Source organism: Dermacentor variabilis, chromosome 1, assembly GCF_050947875.1.
Source record: "Dermacentor variabilis isolate Ectoservices chromosome 1, ASM5094787v1, whole genome shotgun sequence".
Classification (NCBI taxonomy): Eukaryota; Metazoa; Arthropoda; class Arachnida; order Ixodida; family Ixodidae; genus Dermacentor; species Dermacentor variabilis.
Window position 1 is genome coordinate 134,881,523 of NC_134568.1, and position 18,312 is coordinate 134,899,834.

An 18,312-nucleotide genomic window follows, 5' to 3' on the forward strand; every position below is an offset into this window, starting at 1 on the left:
CAGAGGGAGCAGTGATGGGCGTAAAGTGAACTACTGCGCAGAAAAGAAGAGAATGAAGTGTATAGCGTCTTCATCGCGAAAATTGGAAAATGCAATTCACGTCATCCACTTCGAAAGCTACCATTGTTCTGTACGTTAGTGAAAAGAAGCCTCGTTATTTCTTTTAAGGCTAAACCCTTTCTAGGCCCGTGGTGAAGTTTGTGTCAGCAGACCTGACGGCCAGAGTGTCCGCCGAAGTGTCATACGCCATATGAAGACAGATTCAAGACAGATTAAAAAAGGAAAAATGATTGATAGTGACAGTTAGTGAATGATACCTATACAATAAAGATTGGTAGATGTTAACAAGGACTAGTAATGACTAATAATGACTACTAATGACTTGTAATGACTACTAATGACTCCGAAATGACCAATATGTCTAACGGCGGCTTGTAATGACCACAATTGATTACAAATGACTAAAAATGCTTAGTAGTGAGCAGAAGTGACTAAAAGAAAGAAAAGAAAGAGAAGAGGCAAAAGAGAAAGAGGAGAATCATAAAAAAGAGGAAGAGTAGGCTTTCGCCGTTCACCTCTTAAGAGAGATCTTAAGAGACCCTGTAATTTTTTTCTTTTTGCCGTGCCCGTTTCATTCCGGCTTAGTATAATACTTGCAGTACCCGCCGTGGTGGCATCGTACGTTGCTTTGGCGTTGCGCTGCTGTAGGCCCGAGGGCGCAGGGATCAAATCCCGGCCACGACGGCCGCATTTCGATGGGGGCAAAACGCAAAAGCACCCGTGTACTGTGCATTGGGTGAGCGTTAAGGAACCGTAGGGGGTCAAAATTGATCCGTAGTGCCCCCACTACGGCGAGCCTCATAATGACATCGTGATTTTGGCACGTAAAAAACACGGAATTTAATTTAATTACCTCTAATGCGTAGTACTGGGCGGTGCACTCTTATAGCGCGAACACGAAAGTGGGGCTCGCGCTGTGCTCCGCGTGAGTCGCGGACGCCGGCGGCAGCAGATTCTACGCACTGCGAAAGCGCGAAGCGTCATATTAGCGCCGCTTGGCCCACGCCGTCTGTTGACAGAGGTTAGCGGCTTGCCACGAGGGAGCTTGCTTATTCATAGCAGCGACAGCTCGCCCTCCCATAGTCCCTGGTCAACAACGAATTCGGCGTCACTTGCCAGGCCTTAACAACTCGTCCTTGAAAAGAACGACCGGAACTCTCCGCTGCATGTCGCGAAGGGCTGTGTAGCGGACGACGTGGCGTATGTGGCGACACAGTTTGATTATCGCGCTGAATTTTCGCTTGCGCAGCCTATCGAAGCTGCTGCCGCCGGTATCCACAGTGCCCGCAGCTGGCGTGACACGGAGCGGGGGTTGTGCTTCCGCGTGTTCATGATCTGATCGTCTGCGGAAAGCACGTGGCTCTCCGAGCGCCCAGGCTCTGTATGGTAAACCTGGAGTTTCTATCGACGTCCCCAAACGCCCGAAAACTGTTCAAGCCGCACGGTCTTCCTTCTGGCACCATGTTAAACAGCGCCGGAGGCCCGTTCGGTTTTCGTGCGACTGATGAGCTGGCGATGAGGCGGTTCTTTGCAAAAGTGTTTGCGTCCGGGGAGCATAGAGTAGTGCCTCATAGGGGCGTTTTTTCCTCTAGTTTTTGCAGACTAGCTTTAATTTTTGCGGCAATTATTTTATGTTCATCGCTAACCATTTGGAGTAGAACGTAAGGCGTTTGGATAAGCTAATATCTCCAGCTCTCATTAAATTATTTCTCGCTTTCTCATAAGAAACATACGGGGTGATCATCTTTAAGTTTTGCAGAGTTTTTTAAAAATCGCTTCTAGCAGATATCATAATTATTTTTGAGCTGCATTACTCGAGGAGGCCGATATTACTAGCCCGAGAAATCGAAACACGCATTCAACGAATTGCCAAAATTTTACTAATTAACTTCCTAATTAAGTGCTTTACGACACATATTGCAATTTACCAATAGCAGTCGGTGAAATTGTGACACGTATCCGTTTGAAATGAATTTCCAGGATGAAACCATTTTCAAGATGTTTCCAAAAGTGTGGGACGAAATACATGGGCGTTATAGTTAATTTTGTGCTTCAATGCATAAAAGAGCGTTTTCTTAAAATAAGCAAGTGGAACAGTGAATTTTTACGGCGAGTTTGATGGCCCATATCTCCAAACTGGTATCATTCTGGAAATTCATTCCAAGTGGATATGCCTTGCAAACTCACCGGCTACAATTCGTAAATTGCAATGTATGTCCCAAAGTATTTAATTAAGAAGTTATTTGATGAATTTGTGTTAATTAGTCGAACATGTGTTTCTATTTCACGAGCAACTAATGTTCGCCTCTCTTAATAATCAAGCTCAAGGACTAGAATTATGTTATCTGCAGCAAGCCATGTTAAAAAAATTCCGTAAAGTTAAAGATGATCGCCCCGTATTCCGGAAGCCTTTTTTCAAGCAGGAAACGCGCATCCTTTTTCAAAAGCAACGAAACCAATATTAGCACGAGTGTTGCTCATTCCTGCATGCGTCGTGTTGCGCCCGCGCAACTTCTGGGCTTCGAAAGATATGCACGATGAGGTCGAGGGTTTGCCTCTCTCTCTCGTGCTTTGGAGTAGTGCTGGTGCAACAGAAGAGCGAGTAGACATTGCGGTGTCAGCGGCGGTCATGTTCGCAATGGCTTCCCTTTCCGCAAATGCTGTACAATCCTGTACATTAGGTACGTTAGCTGACTCTGGTTCAAATGTGAGGCAAAAGTGATCTAAACGCTTACAAAACACGCACGCACACACACTTTCATGCAGACGTTGGGTATAGTTTAACAGTTCAATAAGAAAGGAACCGAGGAAAAACAAAATTGTATTTAAGGTATACATCAAAGTTATTTATTTTTTCACCGGGATTAGCACCAAGAAGGGAGGCCGCTACAGTAGACGAATTCAGGGTAAAGGGACCGACGCTGGTGACATATTACAGACATCATGCCGAAATATTTACCACCGTCACATATGCTGGCATAGCGTTACTTCGCAAAGTGAAATATATAGGTATCCCTAGTTTAAGAAGGAAGAAAGAGGAGAGCCTGGCATCTCGAGAAGAACATACCGGCCACTTTTTTGAATACTAAAAGCACAAGTATATAGATCAAGCTTTGCTGAAGAAGCGAACACAAGAACCCCTACACACAAGGAAAGGAGGGCATGTCACAGATAGATAGATAGATAGATAGATAGATAGATAGATAGATAGATAGATAGATAGATAGATAGATAGATAGATAGATAGATAGATAGATAGATAGATAGATAGATAGATAGATAGATAGATAGATAGATAGATAGATAGATAGATAGATAGATAGGAGAAAGGAAAGGCAGAAATGTTAAACGGACGAACGTCCGGTTTGATATCCTGCACTACAGGGGAAGGGGCGGACAAAAAGAGGAAAAAGAAGGAGAGGGAAAGAGCACTAGTTCGCGCGCACATGTGAATATGCGCAGTAAGTCTATAAACGGTCGCATAGAACTTTAGGCTGGAGGCACTGCAGTAATGCTGCCATTGCTTACTGCGGCAGCGACGCACACGACCATGGTCCAAGGATGTTCGTCTTCGAAAAAAATGTCGTTTAGGATATGGGCGGGAAGGCGCAGCGGGGGAGTCTTAATTTTTGAATGGTAATGTGCGGCACTGAGCTCGAGACGAGCGCCTAAAGTTGGAAAGTAGTACGGTAGGGGCCATCGGCTTTGTTTAATACTTTATTATTATTATTATTATTATTATTATTATTATTATTATTATTATTATTATTACAAATTTGTGTTGCGACTGCGCCCGATGTGTCCATGCCTTTGGAAGGGTCGTGCGCACGTGCACGACTCATATCTTCAAACATCTGACTTTAATTGCGAGCTTGCATACGCGTAGCACTTTACAATTACCCCGTATAATTTCATCATTTGTTTCATTTCACCGTGTGTTTGGGACCTGCGCGCGCTCACTGACGCATGGCCGACCGGCGCGGTTTGCGTGCTTTGCAGGGGCTGTCCTTCCTGGCACTCATCCTGCTGTCGGGGAGGCTGTACGAGGCGAGCAAGGAGATCGCCTTCCTGCGCGTGGTGCTGGCAGTATGGATGCCCTCCGAGTCGGACCTCTTGATGGGAGGCGGCGACGACCACAAGAGCCTCGTGTTGGACCGCACACGACAGACGCTGACGAACCTCAAGGGCGACCTCGAGGCCTTCCTGCGTGAGTACTGGCTGTGCTGATCGTGCTCCAACACCTGCCACGTTCATCGGGACCTTTTTCGTGGCAGACACTGCTTGTAAACTGGCTTCACCAGAGGCAACTTAACGACTATAGTCTGCACTGAATCGTTGATCCTTTATGCGCCCCGAGAGGGGACGTGCAGTGCATATTCTGATATATCTATGGGTGAATGGATAGGCCAAATGGTTTCTTTGAATTTCCCCTCTTCTAAGGCCGCAAAGGACGGAGGCCGCACATGCTTTTGAGGTCCTTAGGTGGCAGACTGGAGAAACGGAGAGAACGTTCGCGGGAAAGAAAAAAAATAGGACACGCCGGACTCAGATTTACGTGACACCAAGAAGACGAATGAAGCCATGCAGGCGTTTGCCTAGCGATCCCTCGTCTCCTTCCTGTAGTGTCGGCGTGACAGCAAGTGCTTCGCTTTTTTTTTTCTCCTAGTTTTCAGAGGATTTTCCTTTGCACGTGTCCTAGCTCATGAATGAGGAAAACTTTCAGGGCCTTTCGAACTACGAAGCCAGTGTAAATATAATTTTCCTTTGCTCATATTTAAACTACGAACCCCTTGCATTTTTCTTTAAGTACCGCGGTATTTCCTTGCAGAACGTAGCGACGTATTATTTTCAAAGCTAGCGGTCCTGATCTATTTAAGGAGTTTTTGTCACAGTGTAGGAATTGTATATATGCAACGTAACGAAATCAGAGTGGATCAGTTTCCTGAAGAAAAACAACCTCAGAAACTTCGCGGCGCCTTTGCTTTTGAAATTCCTTAAGCATGGATCCCACGCCATGGGTGTTTGTTTCGACATCAGGGAAGGTTTACCGTCTCCCTTTGCAACGAAACGTTTGGCCTTGTTCTTCTTTTCTTTTTCTCCCGTTATGACAGCTGCAACGGCTGAAAAATATGTAACAAACGAACTGGCCAATGTTCTATTCTTACATTTTCCTCAAACAGCTTTTATGCCACAGTTAGTTTTCTGCAAGGTTAATTTTAACTTTTTTCATCACATACAGTGTCAACCTTATTGCAGGTGTCCGGAGAGATACCTAGAGCACCGCTTTCCCCTCCCCTCCTTTTCCCTCTCCGAACCCATTAAAAAATAGAATTTATTGCCCCCCTCTCTCTCTCTTTTTGCTGTGCTCGCAAACTTCGGAGATCGGTCTGTAATTTGAAAGCTGCACCGCTGCAGAGACCGCGATCTGGAATATAGAGTGTATTCCTCATTCGTGACTCCTTATAGGCCTAAACTAGCTGCCATATCATAAGAAGCCAACAAACGAAGACACCAAGGACAGCACAGGGGAAATTGCTTGTACTGACTAATTGAAATAAAGAAATGATAAATTAATGGCAATGAAAGTGGATGAAAAAACAACTTGCCGCAGGGGGCGAACGATCCCACGTCTCCGCATTGCGCGTGCGATGCTCTACCAATTGAGCGTAATGCGCAGACGCAGGATCGTTCCCCACCTGCGGCAAGTTTTTTTTCATCCACTTTCAATTCCATTAATTTGTAATTCCTTTATTTCAATTAGGGAGTACAAGTAATTTCCTTTTGTGTTATCCTTGGTGTCTTTGTTTGTTGGCTTCTTATGATATGATTAATAAAAATCAGACCACTTCGTTAATCCCCTTTCTTCTCGTTAATTAAACTAGCTGCCAGTAACTCCAGGCAGGCACGTACCCAAGGGCGGGCCCGGGGGGCCCGGCCCCCCCCCCCCCCCGAAGTTAACAGGCATACCCCCCCTCCCTCCGCCCCACGCCACCACTTCTCACAGATTCCTAAAGCGCCGCCAAATCAATGTTGAGACTTGACAGCTATTCGGCGGTCAACATATTGCTACCTTTTTCACTCCGTTTGGATGAGGGTAGTTATCGGCGTCTCCTGGGATATGAAGACCAGTTTCCTCATGAATTCGGTGCCCGCGCGATTAACTCGAGATGCATTCAGTTGTCACCGTCTATTCAACGGTCACGCGCATCGTTGTTGCTTCTTTAGTTCAACCTTCTTCGTTCAGACTGATCCAGGGACCAGGAAAGGGATTCAGTTCGTGGTCAGCTGGTCTGTATGCACGTGGAACGAATTGCGGCCAGAGAAAATGTCAATTGCGTTTAACTCTTCTTTTTGTTTCATTATTTTCTCGAGTGACTGCTCGCCGCGACGTTGACAGATCCTTTGAACCATATAACCGTGATACGGGTTAGATAAGGTCGAAAATAAAATAATGCGAGACAGCGTTTATCATCAAACCCTGCAATAACTCTTAAACTCATAGGCAATATGACTGTCACCCGTTAACTCGTCTGGTTTTTCCCTAATTGTACAGCTCTTTTCGTGCAAAATTGCTAACTGCACACAAGAGAAGCAAGGATTTGAGAAATTAAGCGATCTGCTAAGGGAGAGAGCCAAGGCAACAGCCAAACAGGAAGGAAAAGTGAAAATTAACAAATTTACGCGTTGTTTAAGAAAATATTTCTGGATCAACATCGTTTTATTTAAAAAGGAAGTAGAGAAAATGCCACCCGAAGTGGAGAACAATTCCGTGTGTTCTGAATGACTCTTCTACAGTTATCATTTGAGCCGCCTAACGTAGCCACTTCTCTGCTGTGCTTATGTAGGTGTTTTTCGAACCTTCCGCGGTGGGTGCAGTACGTGTAGAATCGCAGCTTCTTGCGCCATACGTGGTTGTACGCGACTGGCGGCCACGCATCGTTACGTAACTTCCCAAATAACAATACGAGTCGGTTGTGGCACTTAACTTGCTAGAGCAGTAAACGAGGGATCCAAACCCCCCCCCCCCCCCCTGTGATTGTTCCAGAAACGTATATTTCTCGATATTTCTTCCAGAGCTAATGAAAAAAACACTACTATAGTCGGGTACAACTTAAGTCTGCAATGAAGCCCTGCCCACGCCCTCATAACCGCCAGCGACTGTTCCTCCGCGAGGATGCAAATCAGTCGTACTTCAAACTTTTTCTGTTACCCAAATAAAGTGGTAACTACAAAAATAAAATTATTAGCGCGTAATTTTATACCTTTCCCCTCGCCTATTATAGTGCAATGGCGAATGCCTAATACCTTATTGAACTGAAATAACATGCTTGCTTCGCTACAACTATTTGTTGTGCAGTTTCACTTCAGTTGGCAGTGAAGTTTCATGAGTAAAATGGGTTCAGCAGTGAAATGAACTGCACCGCAGACTTTTGAAGAGTGAAATGCTCAGACTCCATACATTTTGTCCATGTCTGTTGCACACCTCTTTGCTTCCGCCGATGAAAAGACTCTTCAAGAACAGCAGACGCTCCGGAGGTATCAAGTAAGACGCCATTTTGAAAAGGCCGCATGACGACGATTTTCTTTGCTTCTGTGATTGGCTGGCGCAGTAACACAACTCCGCGCAGTCCGTGTTCCTTTGTTGCCGACTGCTGTTTTTTAAAGTTCTATTCTACTAAAGTGATCTTTATTTTACGCTTTCGCTTGTTTACTGGTTCTTGGCAGTGTTCTTCCTGCGCTTCTTTCCTGTGCGAGTCCATTTGACGTCCCCCCGAAAAAAAATTCTGGGTACGTGCCTGACTCCAGGTGTTTGGTAGCGTTCGTGTTCCGAAAGCTTCATGTTCGTAGCCGAAAAAACCCAGTGATGGCTTTGGCGTGTCGGCAACGTGATGCAGCTGTAGGACGAACGAGTCCACCACATCCACGATGCACAGACTTCTCGCATTATTCTTTACAGCTGTCCACTTCTTCACAGATGTTCACCGCGCCAGACGCGTTTCAAAGCTCTAGTTACGTATTGCAAAGAACTCTTCGCTGGTATCTGGACAATTTAGGACTTAATACGCCAGCAGTGTCTGAATTAAAACGTGCGCCCAATGCCGTCGGCCAGCGTTTGCTTCTGGTGCCTTGCCGCAAATATAACGTGCGTACGCTTCACCCCATGTGCATCATTTTTAAATGCGTAGCGCTTCAAGAAATGAAAAGGTAAGGTCCATGTAATTGCCGGTGCATTGCTGCGATCAGATAGATGACACCTTATCCTTTCATGAATGTACTTCCTCTGGATGGACGTTCGTAAAGACTCATTTGATTACCATATAACATTAGACTGCGAAGTTTCCACGCCTATCTCGGACGCAGCCTGGACAGAGATAGCAGGAGCCACGTGCCTTTGCGAAAGATGCCCGAGGAAGGCATAAGAACGCCGCCCGCTGTGCGTCTCGCGAGTACACGCGCATAAAAACGCACTCGTCACCGGCGCGCTCTTGTCCGCGTCGCAGGTGTGCGAGAATGTTCCCTTTCTCTCACGCTGATTGCGTCCGCGGAAGCTAATTGATTTCGACAGTCGTCGCGGTTATACCTATTGACGCAATGGAGAAGTAGAAAGTAATGAGAAATGGACACCGTGGTGCTTCAACCATTCGGGTTTGTTCTCACCTTCTGGGGCGCACGTGCCCACTTTTTTCAATTTTTTTTTTCGTCTGCGGTGTCACGTAAGCTCCCCATGCGAGAGGAGAGAGAGAGATGGAAAAAGAAACTATTAGATCCAGCCCCTCTGCGGGGCTTCTATAGGTGTTCGGGGATGGTGAGAGGCGGCGGGAAATGGGTGTGGAGAGTGAAACGCTGGTGGCGTCGACTCTTGATTAGGCTTGGTCCAGTTCTTCCGGTACGGTGTGCCCAAAGACAGTGGCAAGCTCCGTTAACGGGGCCACAGTAGGTGGTGTTGGGTCGCTCAGTCATCCCTCAAGTGTGCGGGGTCTTTTAGGTAGTGTCCTAAGTATACAGAGTGTCCCAGCTAACTATAATCAATTGTTAAAAATATGCCGAATCACTCTAGGAAGACGCGACTAAATGCATGTTGCTGGCTATTGAATCGAGCAAGTCACACTGTTTCTGACATTCTGCTTAATTGCATAATTAATCAAAATAATTTACCAACTTCGCAGGTATTATTACAGGGAAAAACTTACAATGAGCTAGTCGTAGAGCGCTCTAGCAAGCGTCTAATTTAGCAGCAGTCTTAGGGAAAAAATCGTTGTAGTTACCAACCTTTAGTTAGTAATCGGTTATCAAAATATTGACCACCACGGTAGTAACATGCAGGTAGTAATGGAAGCAACTCTAGCTTACTAAAAAAAAAAGGTAGTGACAGTTACTATTGGTATTCACACAAACGTAGTAACCGTTACTAACTCCCTCATTCACCAACTACAAAACGTAATAACCGCTACTAAAACAATAAGGTTGAAAGGTGGGCGAGTTGTAAATGATGCATACTTATTCATCATCACGCAACCTTTCTGTATGGAAGGCTTAAGCAAGTTCCCCAGAAAAGTTGCGCAATGATTGTGTATCTGAGCCACCTGTCGTTTTGTTAGATTGTGAACGCACTTACTCAGTAACTATTTCCAGGTGACTTAGATTTCCTGCGCAGGCATATGTTGGTTTATTCATGTATTCTTTTTCGAGAATCTTGTTCATTAAATTTCAGTTGTTAAGACAGCGCTAGTCCTGTGTTCTTCGAACTCTGTGTCTTCCATTGCTTTCACGCTGAATAATAAGTATGCATACTAAAACAACTCCATTATAATTACCAGCAATATAACCGAGATTATTCTGGTTAATAAGCGCAATTTTAATTGTCATATTAGGTTGATGTCATTAAAAAAAAGCTCAACAAGGTAAACAAGTGAAAACGAGAATCGCATTATTTTTGTCACATCCAATCGCCATGGTACAGTGTACTAGAGACAACATTGAATAAATTTGAATTGAAGCAGGTTTTATTATTAATATACAAAATAAAGTACAAGGAAATATTATACAGGAGGAGGTCCCGAGCTCAAAGACTGTAATGGGACATCTTGTACAGCGTATAAATAAAAATATAAACACTTGAAACAATTAATGTAAAAAATAAAAAGGAATAGAAAACATAGTATTGGTTTAGGTTTATCAGTACTAATACAAATCAGCTACAGACGTGCTAGTAAAAAAGTATAATAATTACAATTACATTCGACTAATTACAGAAGTAGAAGTAACTCTAACGCCATTATGAAAGTAAATGGATAATGAGGCATAACCAACCAAATTTTTATTTGTGTAGCCCAAGTATTAACAAAGTGTACATTTGGAGGGAGACAAGGAAAAAAAGACGTAACTAAGTGGTTGCAGATGATAAAATATGGTCTTTCAGTTTTCGTTTAAATTCAAACGATTTACATGACCTAATAGTAGAAGGTAGTGTGTTCCAGATGGAAACGAACGAAAAATGGATACTCTGCTTACCATAATTGCTGCGTACCTTGGGAAGCGTAAGATTAGTTTTCGTCAGACAAGATCGAGGTATACGACTGTTGCAGTGAGTTATCTAGTTGTCGGTATAAAAAAGTACCAAGATTAAAGTTAATAAGTTCGTCTACAGTAAGAATACCATAGTTATGTAGTAACTGTTTGGCGTAGAAATGATTAGGACTAAAACTAATTATTCTAAAGCCGGGTTTTGTAATGCTTGTATTGATTGTAAGTGGGTATAGCATACGTATTGTCCCAGCATGCGATGCGACAGTTCATATGTGAATGGATAAATTAGTAGTATAAAGAGAGTAGTGTCTTATGGCTAAATACATACCGAGCTTTCAAAAGTGTCCTTATTTCCTAGGTTGCCTTCTGCCTAATGTTGGCTATGTTTTCATAACATTTATGGTTAGAGTCACGTTCTACACCCAAACATTGCTGCGACTGGGGATCCGAAGATGTGGAATATACTTACCTCGTGGAGGAGTAAGGGAACGTGGGGCTAGGCCCGGGTATCCAGGACGTTTTACACACAACTTTATGTTACATACTTACAAGAAAATTCAAAGTAGTACAGAAAGAGTTCATGAAGTTGTAACAGCACCTCACTCCAGCCGTCCGTCGCTCTTTTTATCCCCTGCATGGGGATCGTTTCACCTCCCCCAATCTGGCGTTAGGAGACCGATGACCGCAGGTGCCACCAATCCGGAGGTTTGTTGCCCTTTCCCCCCGAAGGGAGCTTTGTTGGAAACACATGCACATCACTGGAGACAAGCAGGAAAGGGGGGATAGCGCACTGGCCTCATCTCCGGCGTGGAAGTGCCAAGTTGGGTGGCTGACAGGTGAATGACCATATCCTGGCTAATTGCCCAGAGCTCTCCTGACCGAGGTACTCCAGTGGTGGCCATACAACATCCCATTTGAGAACGACCTTCACGAGGCCGTCGGCCCGTTTCCCATAAGTGCGTTGTCCGTGACCGGAGGTTGTCGCGGGGTGAACGGCCGATCACAACAAAAGTTACAGGAAGCACTATGGGTGATAAGATTATTCCTAAGGTAGAGCGTAGGAATGAATGCGGATGAGCGTTGGTGGGACGTGAAAAAACAAATTTAGTTTTAGACGAGTTTATATCCAGTTCGTTAAAATGACACCAATAAAACATGGTGTTTAAGTCAGTATTAAGTTTCGAAACTAGGTCGCTTACACAATTGTCACAGTTGAAGATAGTTGTGTCATCTGCATAAATAATATAGTTAGAACAAAACTTGCTATTAGGTAGGTCGTTAACATATATTAAAAACGAGTGGGTTAAGTATGGATCCCTGTGATATGTCAGTGTTTTTATCATTAATTTAGAAAGAACAACATTAATTCTTACTATTTGTGCCCTATCTGTTAAGTAACTTTGTATTAAAGTTACAGCAGGACCTCTTATTCCGATACATTCAAGTTTAAAGGATAAAATGCAATGGTTAGTTTTATCAAAGGCTTTAGTTAGATCCATGAACACTGATCCATCATAGATGCCTTTACCGATTACCATCTTTAATTGTTTAATTAGGGCGATGAGAGCAAGTTCGGTTGAATAGCCCTTGCGGAAGCCGAAATGGAATGGTGAAAGAATATTAAATTTAGATAGGTAATTAGTTAGGCACTTTTCTACCACCTGTTCAATAACTTTGCTGAAAAAGGGTTGAATGCATATTCATCTATGATTAGTAAGCAAGGCACGGTCACCCTTTTTGAATTCAGGAGTAATTCTACCTTGTTTAAGTTCTTGTCGGAAGTTCCAGTCTTAAGCATTAGGTTAATAAGAATTGTGAAAACCTCTGAGATTAGGTGTGCAATTAACTTGATGTGATTTGAATGCATATTATCAAGACCTGCGCTGGTTGCTTTTAAATTTCTTATAATGTTTTCTGTTTCGTGTGGTGTGGTTGAAACCAAAAAGAACAAGTAAGCTAGGACAAAAAATAAACGAGTAAACTTCGAGTCGCTATGCACAGGGAGTCACGAACAAACAGTAAACGCTATACGCAGAACGACACAAACTTACTACACTGACATGTACCTTGCGAGCGATTGCAGGAAAATCTAATTTCCGTCCTTGTGCTCTTCTCGTCCAAGTTTGTATTGCGTAATAGCTCGCTTAAAGATTTCAGGAGCATTTATGGCCGTACCTTTGAAGAGCACAGGTATAATCAGTGAGCCCCAATATATCAGGATGAATAATCAAGGTTATGGACGGAAATTCCTGTAGCGTACTGTTCGCACATACCTGCGCGACGACGTAGCACTGAAGCGTTAATCGAACATGATGAACGAAACAATAGCTTATCGATATTTTGTATAAAACTGTCACAACGGGGCATAATAGACAATGGGGAAGACGAGGTTGTATGCTTTGCTGACTTAGCCTCTGTGCACCTGCATGCATGTATCAGTTCTGTTAATAAACGAGTGGTGAAAATTTAGTAACGGCAAAACTCCCAATGACAAACTTGCAGGGAGTTCTAGGAAGCATCTAATTCAGTATAGTTTAACGACACCTGCAGACGGGCTAGATGGTGCATTGCAGATTGACGGAAAATAAGCGCACAGGTAGACACACACGAACAGCCGAGAAAGACACAGGACAGCGCCTGTCCTGTGTATTTATCGGCTGTTCGGGTGTGTTCTTTCTCTGCACTTATTTTCCATCGATCTAATTCAGTGTGACTTAATATGTCTGTGGAAATCCGCAAGGTGGAGAGAAGTAATTAATAAAGGGAAAATTATACATCCACCCAATCGTAGCAATTGCTACATAGAAAACCCACACGGGTTCCTCGAAAGAAAAGCCTCGCAGCTGAAGAAAAATTCGTCCTAGTCCGGGACTCGAACCCGGGATCACCGCCTTTCCGAAGCAGCCGCTCTACCATCTGATCTTCGTAGTAGTTGCTACGACTGGGTGGATGTCCCACTTTCTCTTTATTATCTAATTCAGTAGGTTCTAATTTCCTACTTCTTTGCGTAATAACATTTAGTTCTTCACAAATAAAGCCCACGAGATATGTAAAAGTAAATACAGAAAAATGCTCGTGACATGCCTGCATGCGCGTCGCGATAGCAGTGCTCTCAAACATGCCATGTGAACGAACATCACATTTAGTTTGCACGGATGCTGTTAGAAACATTGACTCTCCATTGCGGCCCTGCGGAAGTTGATGTCCAGCGAAGCTGTTGAAAAGCACCACTACAACTGCTGAGGGGGGTATTTGCAGTGTTGCATTGCTTAGGGTAATGGTAGAAATGATATAACTTAGAGTAGTGGGAGCAATGGCAATTTTGGCAGCACGCCGCCGCTGGTCGTATTGTCGTTTTTCCCTTTTCCGCTCTTCAGATTCACGCTGCTCCTCGGCACTCCTTTCTCCTATGCGTTGCCTACCTATAGCGGGGCAGCGACAACTATGAAATCAGAGGCTAGTGACGACACTCCGATGTCGCAAGCTGCCGCGCAACAGTAATCCTTACCGGAAAACGTATGCTAAGAGCGCTACTTGCTTCGCGTTGTTATCAGGAGCGCCTTTTCATCAATGATGTGGTTTCGATGCTTTTGTGCTCGTTCTGTATTGAAACGAATGCTGTAATGTATACTGTATGTGTGCTATCAGAACGTATGCACTTTTAGTTTCAATCGCTAAAGGTTTTTTTTTCGTAATCACTGAAGGTATTTTTTTTTCCTGAGGGTGCTCCGCTAAAAATACCGACCAACTGTAGAGGCTAACAGCACTAACAGCTTCGCTCTGAAAGTGACCGGGCATAAGGGCAGCGACGCAGGCGCCAGCTGCACGGTCTAGGCCAGTGATGTGCTTGCCTGGTTCATGATAACAATAAGCCTTACGCTATTGCGCCTCAGGATAAATGCGCTGTTCGTTCTTATGCGGCAACTTTGATAGCGCTGCGATTCCATCGCGCCGCGCGAACGGGCATGTATTACGCTTTCTTTTATATAACCCGAGGGGCTTCTTTAGAATGCAGAAAAAGATATTACGCAACAAGTAGGACGCTAGAAGCTGCTGAAGTAGTCTTTTGCTAAAGAACTCAACTTTCTTACTGGAAGTTCTTCCCTAAAGTTAATGCCTGGAAAGTTTATTAATTATACTTGACTAGTGATGCAATCAAGCGGAATGCAAAAAAAGTCACAGTTTCGCCCGAAACGTGAAGCATTGATTGCCACTGCAAATTATTAGACAGCTATACGCAGGAAAGCTAGTAGTTTTACCGTCTGTATAAACTGCTGCAAACATTTGCTTGCTAACTAAATTAACAAGCACGGTGTGACGCGCGCACAGGCAAACATAAACACATCTCACTCGATGACAGCGGACGCTTGCTGTCGAAACGCTGGCGTGATGAACAGTGGCACCAGCGGCGAGCGCGAATCGATCCCCTTTCGTGCTAGCTCTCGCCTCAACACGAACCATCAGTTTCACAGGTCGGCTAGCCTTCCAACACACCGCGGAATACCTTCCAGATAGGACGCGCGCGGCCTCAGCCGAACCATGCGCTAGCCGCGACCGCAGTAGCGATCGCGCGCTACTTACCTCTGCCTCCCCCCCCCCCCTCCTTATACGAGCGCTCGCACAAAGTCGGAGCACACCCTCTCCGCCGTCCTCCCTGGCGCGCGCGAGTAGACGCCGCCACCACAAGCCACCATCCTTGTCGGCTCACTCTCCCATGCTTTCCCTCGCACCTACAGCATGCGGCGCGCAGCCGCGATCTTATCACTCTTGCGCTTTATACGAAACATGACGGCGACGCCGACAGAGGAAATTCGCCTGAAGTGTCCACATACCTGCTATTGCAATTAAAGAAGAAAATCGGGTAGGCTGTATCAGAGACGTAGCTGCAGTGGAATACGTGATACGTCATATGTTTGTGCTGCAGACGGTGTAATGTCATTATAGGGTACAGAAATGACGTAACCAAATGCACAAGTATTTTTATTGAACCTAACCCACCACGTTATCTTGCCTTCTTTGTTTGTCGTTACTCTGTGTAACAGCATACTAAAGCGCGCCCGACTTACACGAGGCAAGCTGCAACGTGATCTCATTTCGTTGCAGTGGAACTGACGTCGGCGCGGACGACGCTCGCCCTGAGCGTGGTGTTCGTGATCATCTACATTCTCAGCTGGTGGTGGATGGCGTTCGCCCTCAAGCAGGCCAAGGATGACGTGAGTGTTGCCCTCCAACTGAGCTTATATATGGTGCCGCAAGTACAGGTTGTTGAAGCTGCGACGGCGCTTAGTTTCTACAAATAGGCTGCGAACCGTGTCCGCTCCTTCCCTCCTCTGTACGCAAACGTACACCTGCACAGTATTTAAAGAATTGTCAGCAGGGGGAATCGTTGGTGCTTCGCTGTAGCGGGCGAAGAATCAAGGACAGAGATATAACATGCGACATGCGGAAATGGTAGAATGCACGCAACGGTCATGCTTGGATCGGCAAACATTAGTTAACATTTAGTAATTCGACAGTGTACCATGTGTACCAGTGATATTCGACATCACAAATTGATAAGCAATGCGGCACATTAGATGTGCGTGCATGTACCAAGTGTGGTTACTATTTTATATGTAAAAAAAGAAAGGATTGCATGGAGCATATAGCGCAATCTTGTTTGTCAAGCTGGATTAATTGAAAAAGCAGACACTGCTTCTGCGAGAAATCCTTAATTTCAGGTGGTTAAGAAAGTGCACTGATTAACTTTGTAATTAATCACTTTAGGATACGTGTTGAAGATTTGAAATTTAAGCTGAGCAGTCGTGAAGTTGTTGCTGCTTTCCAAGAATCGCTGCTTAGAAAGGAAGCGATTCCATATCCGTCCTTAAAATGTCCGCCTCATATAAATTTGAACCTTAAGTAATGTCCACCTCTAAAGTTAATCTACCCGAACAGGTGGAACAACGCTACTTATCACGGGCAATTTTAAAAGAAACCTGTTCAAGACTAGGAACAAATAATATGTTCACCTGACATGGCGAAGTACGCATCAATACATGGCTCGTTTACAAAGGGGAATTGTTTCATGAACCTTCCTCCACCTTGCGGCCTTCCGCCGAACTAATTTGCCATATAATAATAATAATATTTGGGGTTTTACGTGCCAAAACCACTTTCTGATTATGAGGCACGCCGTAGTGGAGGACTCCGGAAATTTTGACCACCTAGGGTTCTTTAACGTGCACCTAAATCTAAGCACACGGGTGTTTTTCGCATTTCGCCCCCATCGAAATGCGGCCGCCGTGGCCGGGATTCGATCCCGCGACCTTGTGCTCAGCAGCCCAACACCATAGCCACTGAGCAACCACGGCGGGTGTTTTTGCCATATTCAGTGTCCTGCCAGTCTTTGTTTGCTTAGATGGTAGAGCGCACGCCGCGAAGTGGCTTTGGTCCCGGGTTCGATCTCCGGACCAGAACAAATTTTTCTTCAACTGCGAAGTTTTCTTTGTGAGAAATCCGTACAGATTTTTCTGTGTAGCTTCCTGCTACACAGTCGGGTGGACGACAATTTTCCTTTTCACTACTCTTCCTCCACCTTGCAGGCTTCTGCAGAATTGATTTTTCAGTTCTGTCGCGTGTCATCGTGTTCACAAGGAATGCTTACGCACCACTGGGGCCGCAATAGATAAAGAAAAGAAAATGTAGCCTGGGTATACTTGAAGTGCACGTATATTACAGTAGTCGCAGGTTCAAGAACTGAGTTCGCGTCCCAGTACCGGGCCTAACCTCTGGTCTACACTGAAAGCAATGGAGTAGTGGCAATCCTTTCATGTTAGAGTTAATGTTTCTCCCATAGTCCTAGTGCTTGTTTTGTCGTGCATACTATCAATACTGTAAGGAAATGCGTTGTAAAACGCTACGGTTGAGTTGATTCATAGTTATTGCAATACTGTATTTGCGTTGTGTTTTAAGGATTTTTTTCTAAGCGCACTTGCACTGCATGCATGTACGTGCCCTCCTTGTAAAATAAGTAAGTAAATAAATAAATAAATAAATAAATTTTCTAGTGTGGTCGTATTGACCGACGGAGTGTAAGATTTCTGCCCTTTGTGGGGGTTATCTTGCCCAAACAATGATCGTTACTTATCTTGCGTTACCTTATTAACGCTGTGCATCCGGTACATTCATGTCACGAAAAGAATTCGTCTTCCAGCGTGAAATTGTCTCCTTTACAGGAATGTAGCAAGCGCAGAAACCTAAAAAAAAAGAAAGTGCACACACTGTATATGATGATCATTATTTGGGGACAACATAATTCCCCCAACGATTGCATTTGTTCTGTTTTGTTGTTTTGCATTTTGTTTAGAGTGTACGCGTTAACTGCGCTTGAGTCTCAACCGAGTGGGCGCTCTCCACTCAGAGATGTGCGAGCTCCCGAAGACCAGTTGAACAGCTAGTTACTCCTGCAAAATGATCTACCAGCCCTCTCTCTATTCTTTGAATGTACGGGGAAACTCAGCTTCCTTTTTTTAGCTAATATTTACATAGTCTCCACAAGGGGAGACTGCAAGCTCTAAAAGCGTTATCATATTATGATCTCACAAACTTTTGCTTAAATCAGTAATATGTGCTTGCGCTCTCAGAAAGTGCATTTGTCTGGCTTGAGTTTGTGACTAGCATTTGTTAGAACTGAGCGTGTATTTGCAATTTCAGTTTATTTGACGTAAATACAAAGTTTTGTGA

The 18,312-nt window shown here is 44.4% G+C and overlaps 1 protein-coding gene across 2 annotated transcripts in view; it reads left to right on the plus strand.

Moving 5' to 3' along the window:
* The window catches only part of LOC142584903 (uncharacterized), a 118,663-nt gene that overhangs the window by 83,447 nt on the left and 16,904 nt on the right, over positions 1–18,312 (plus strand). For both annotated transcript variants that reach the window (XM_075695245.1, XM_075695237.1), the window contains exons 2-3: positions 4,060–4,267; positions 15,691–15,800. In XM_075695245.1, coding sequence (XP_075551360.1) covers positions 4,060–4,267; positions 15,691–15,800 — 318 coding nt within the window. The remainder of the gene's footprint in view (positions 1–4,059; positions 4,268–15,690; positions 15,801–18,312) is intronic.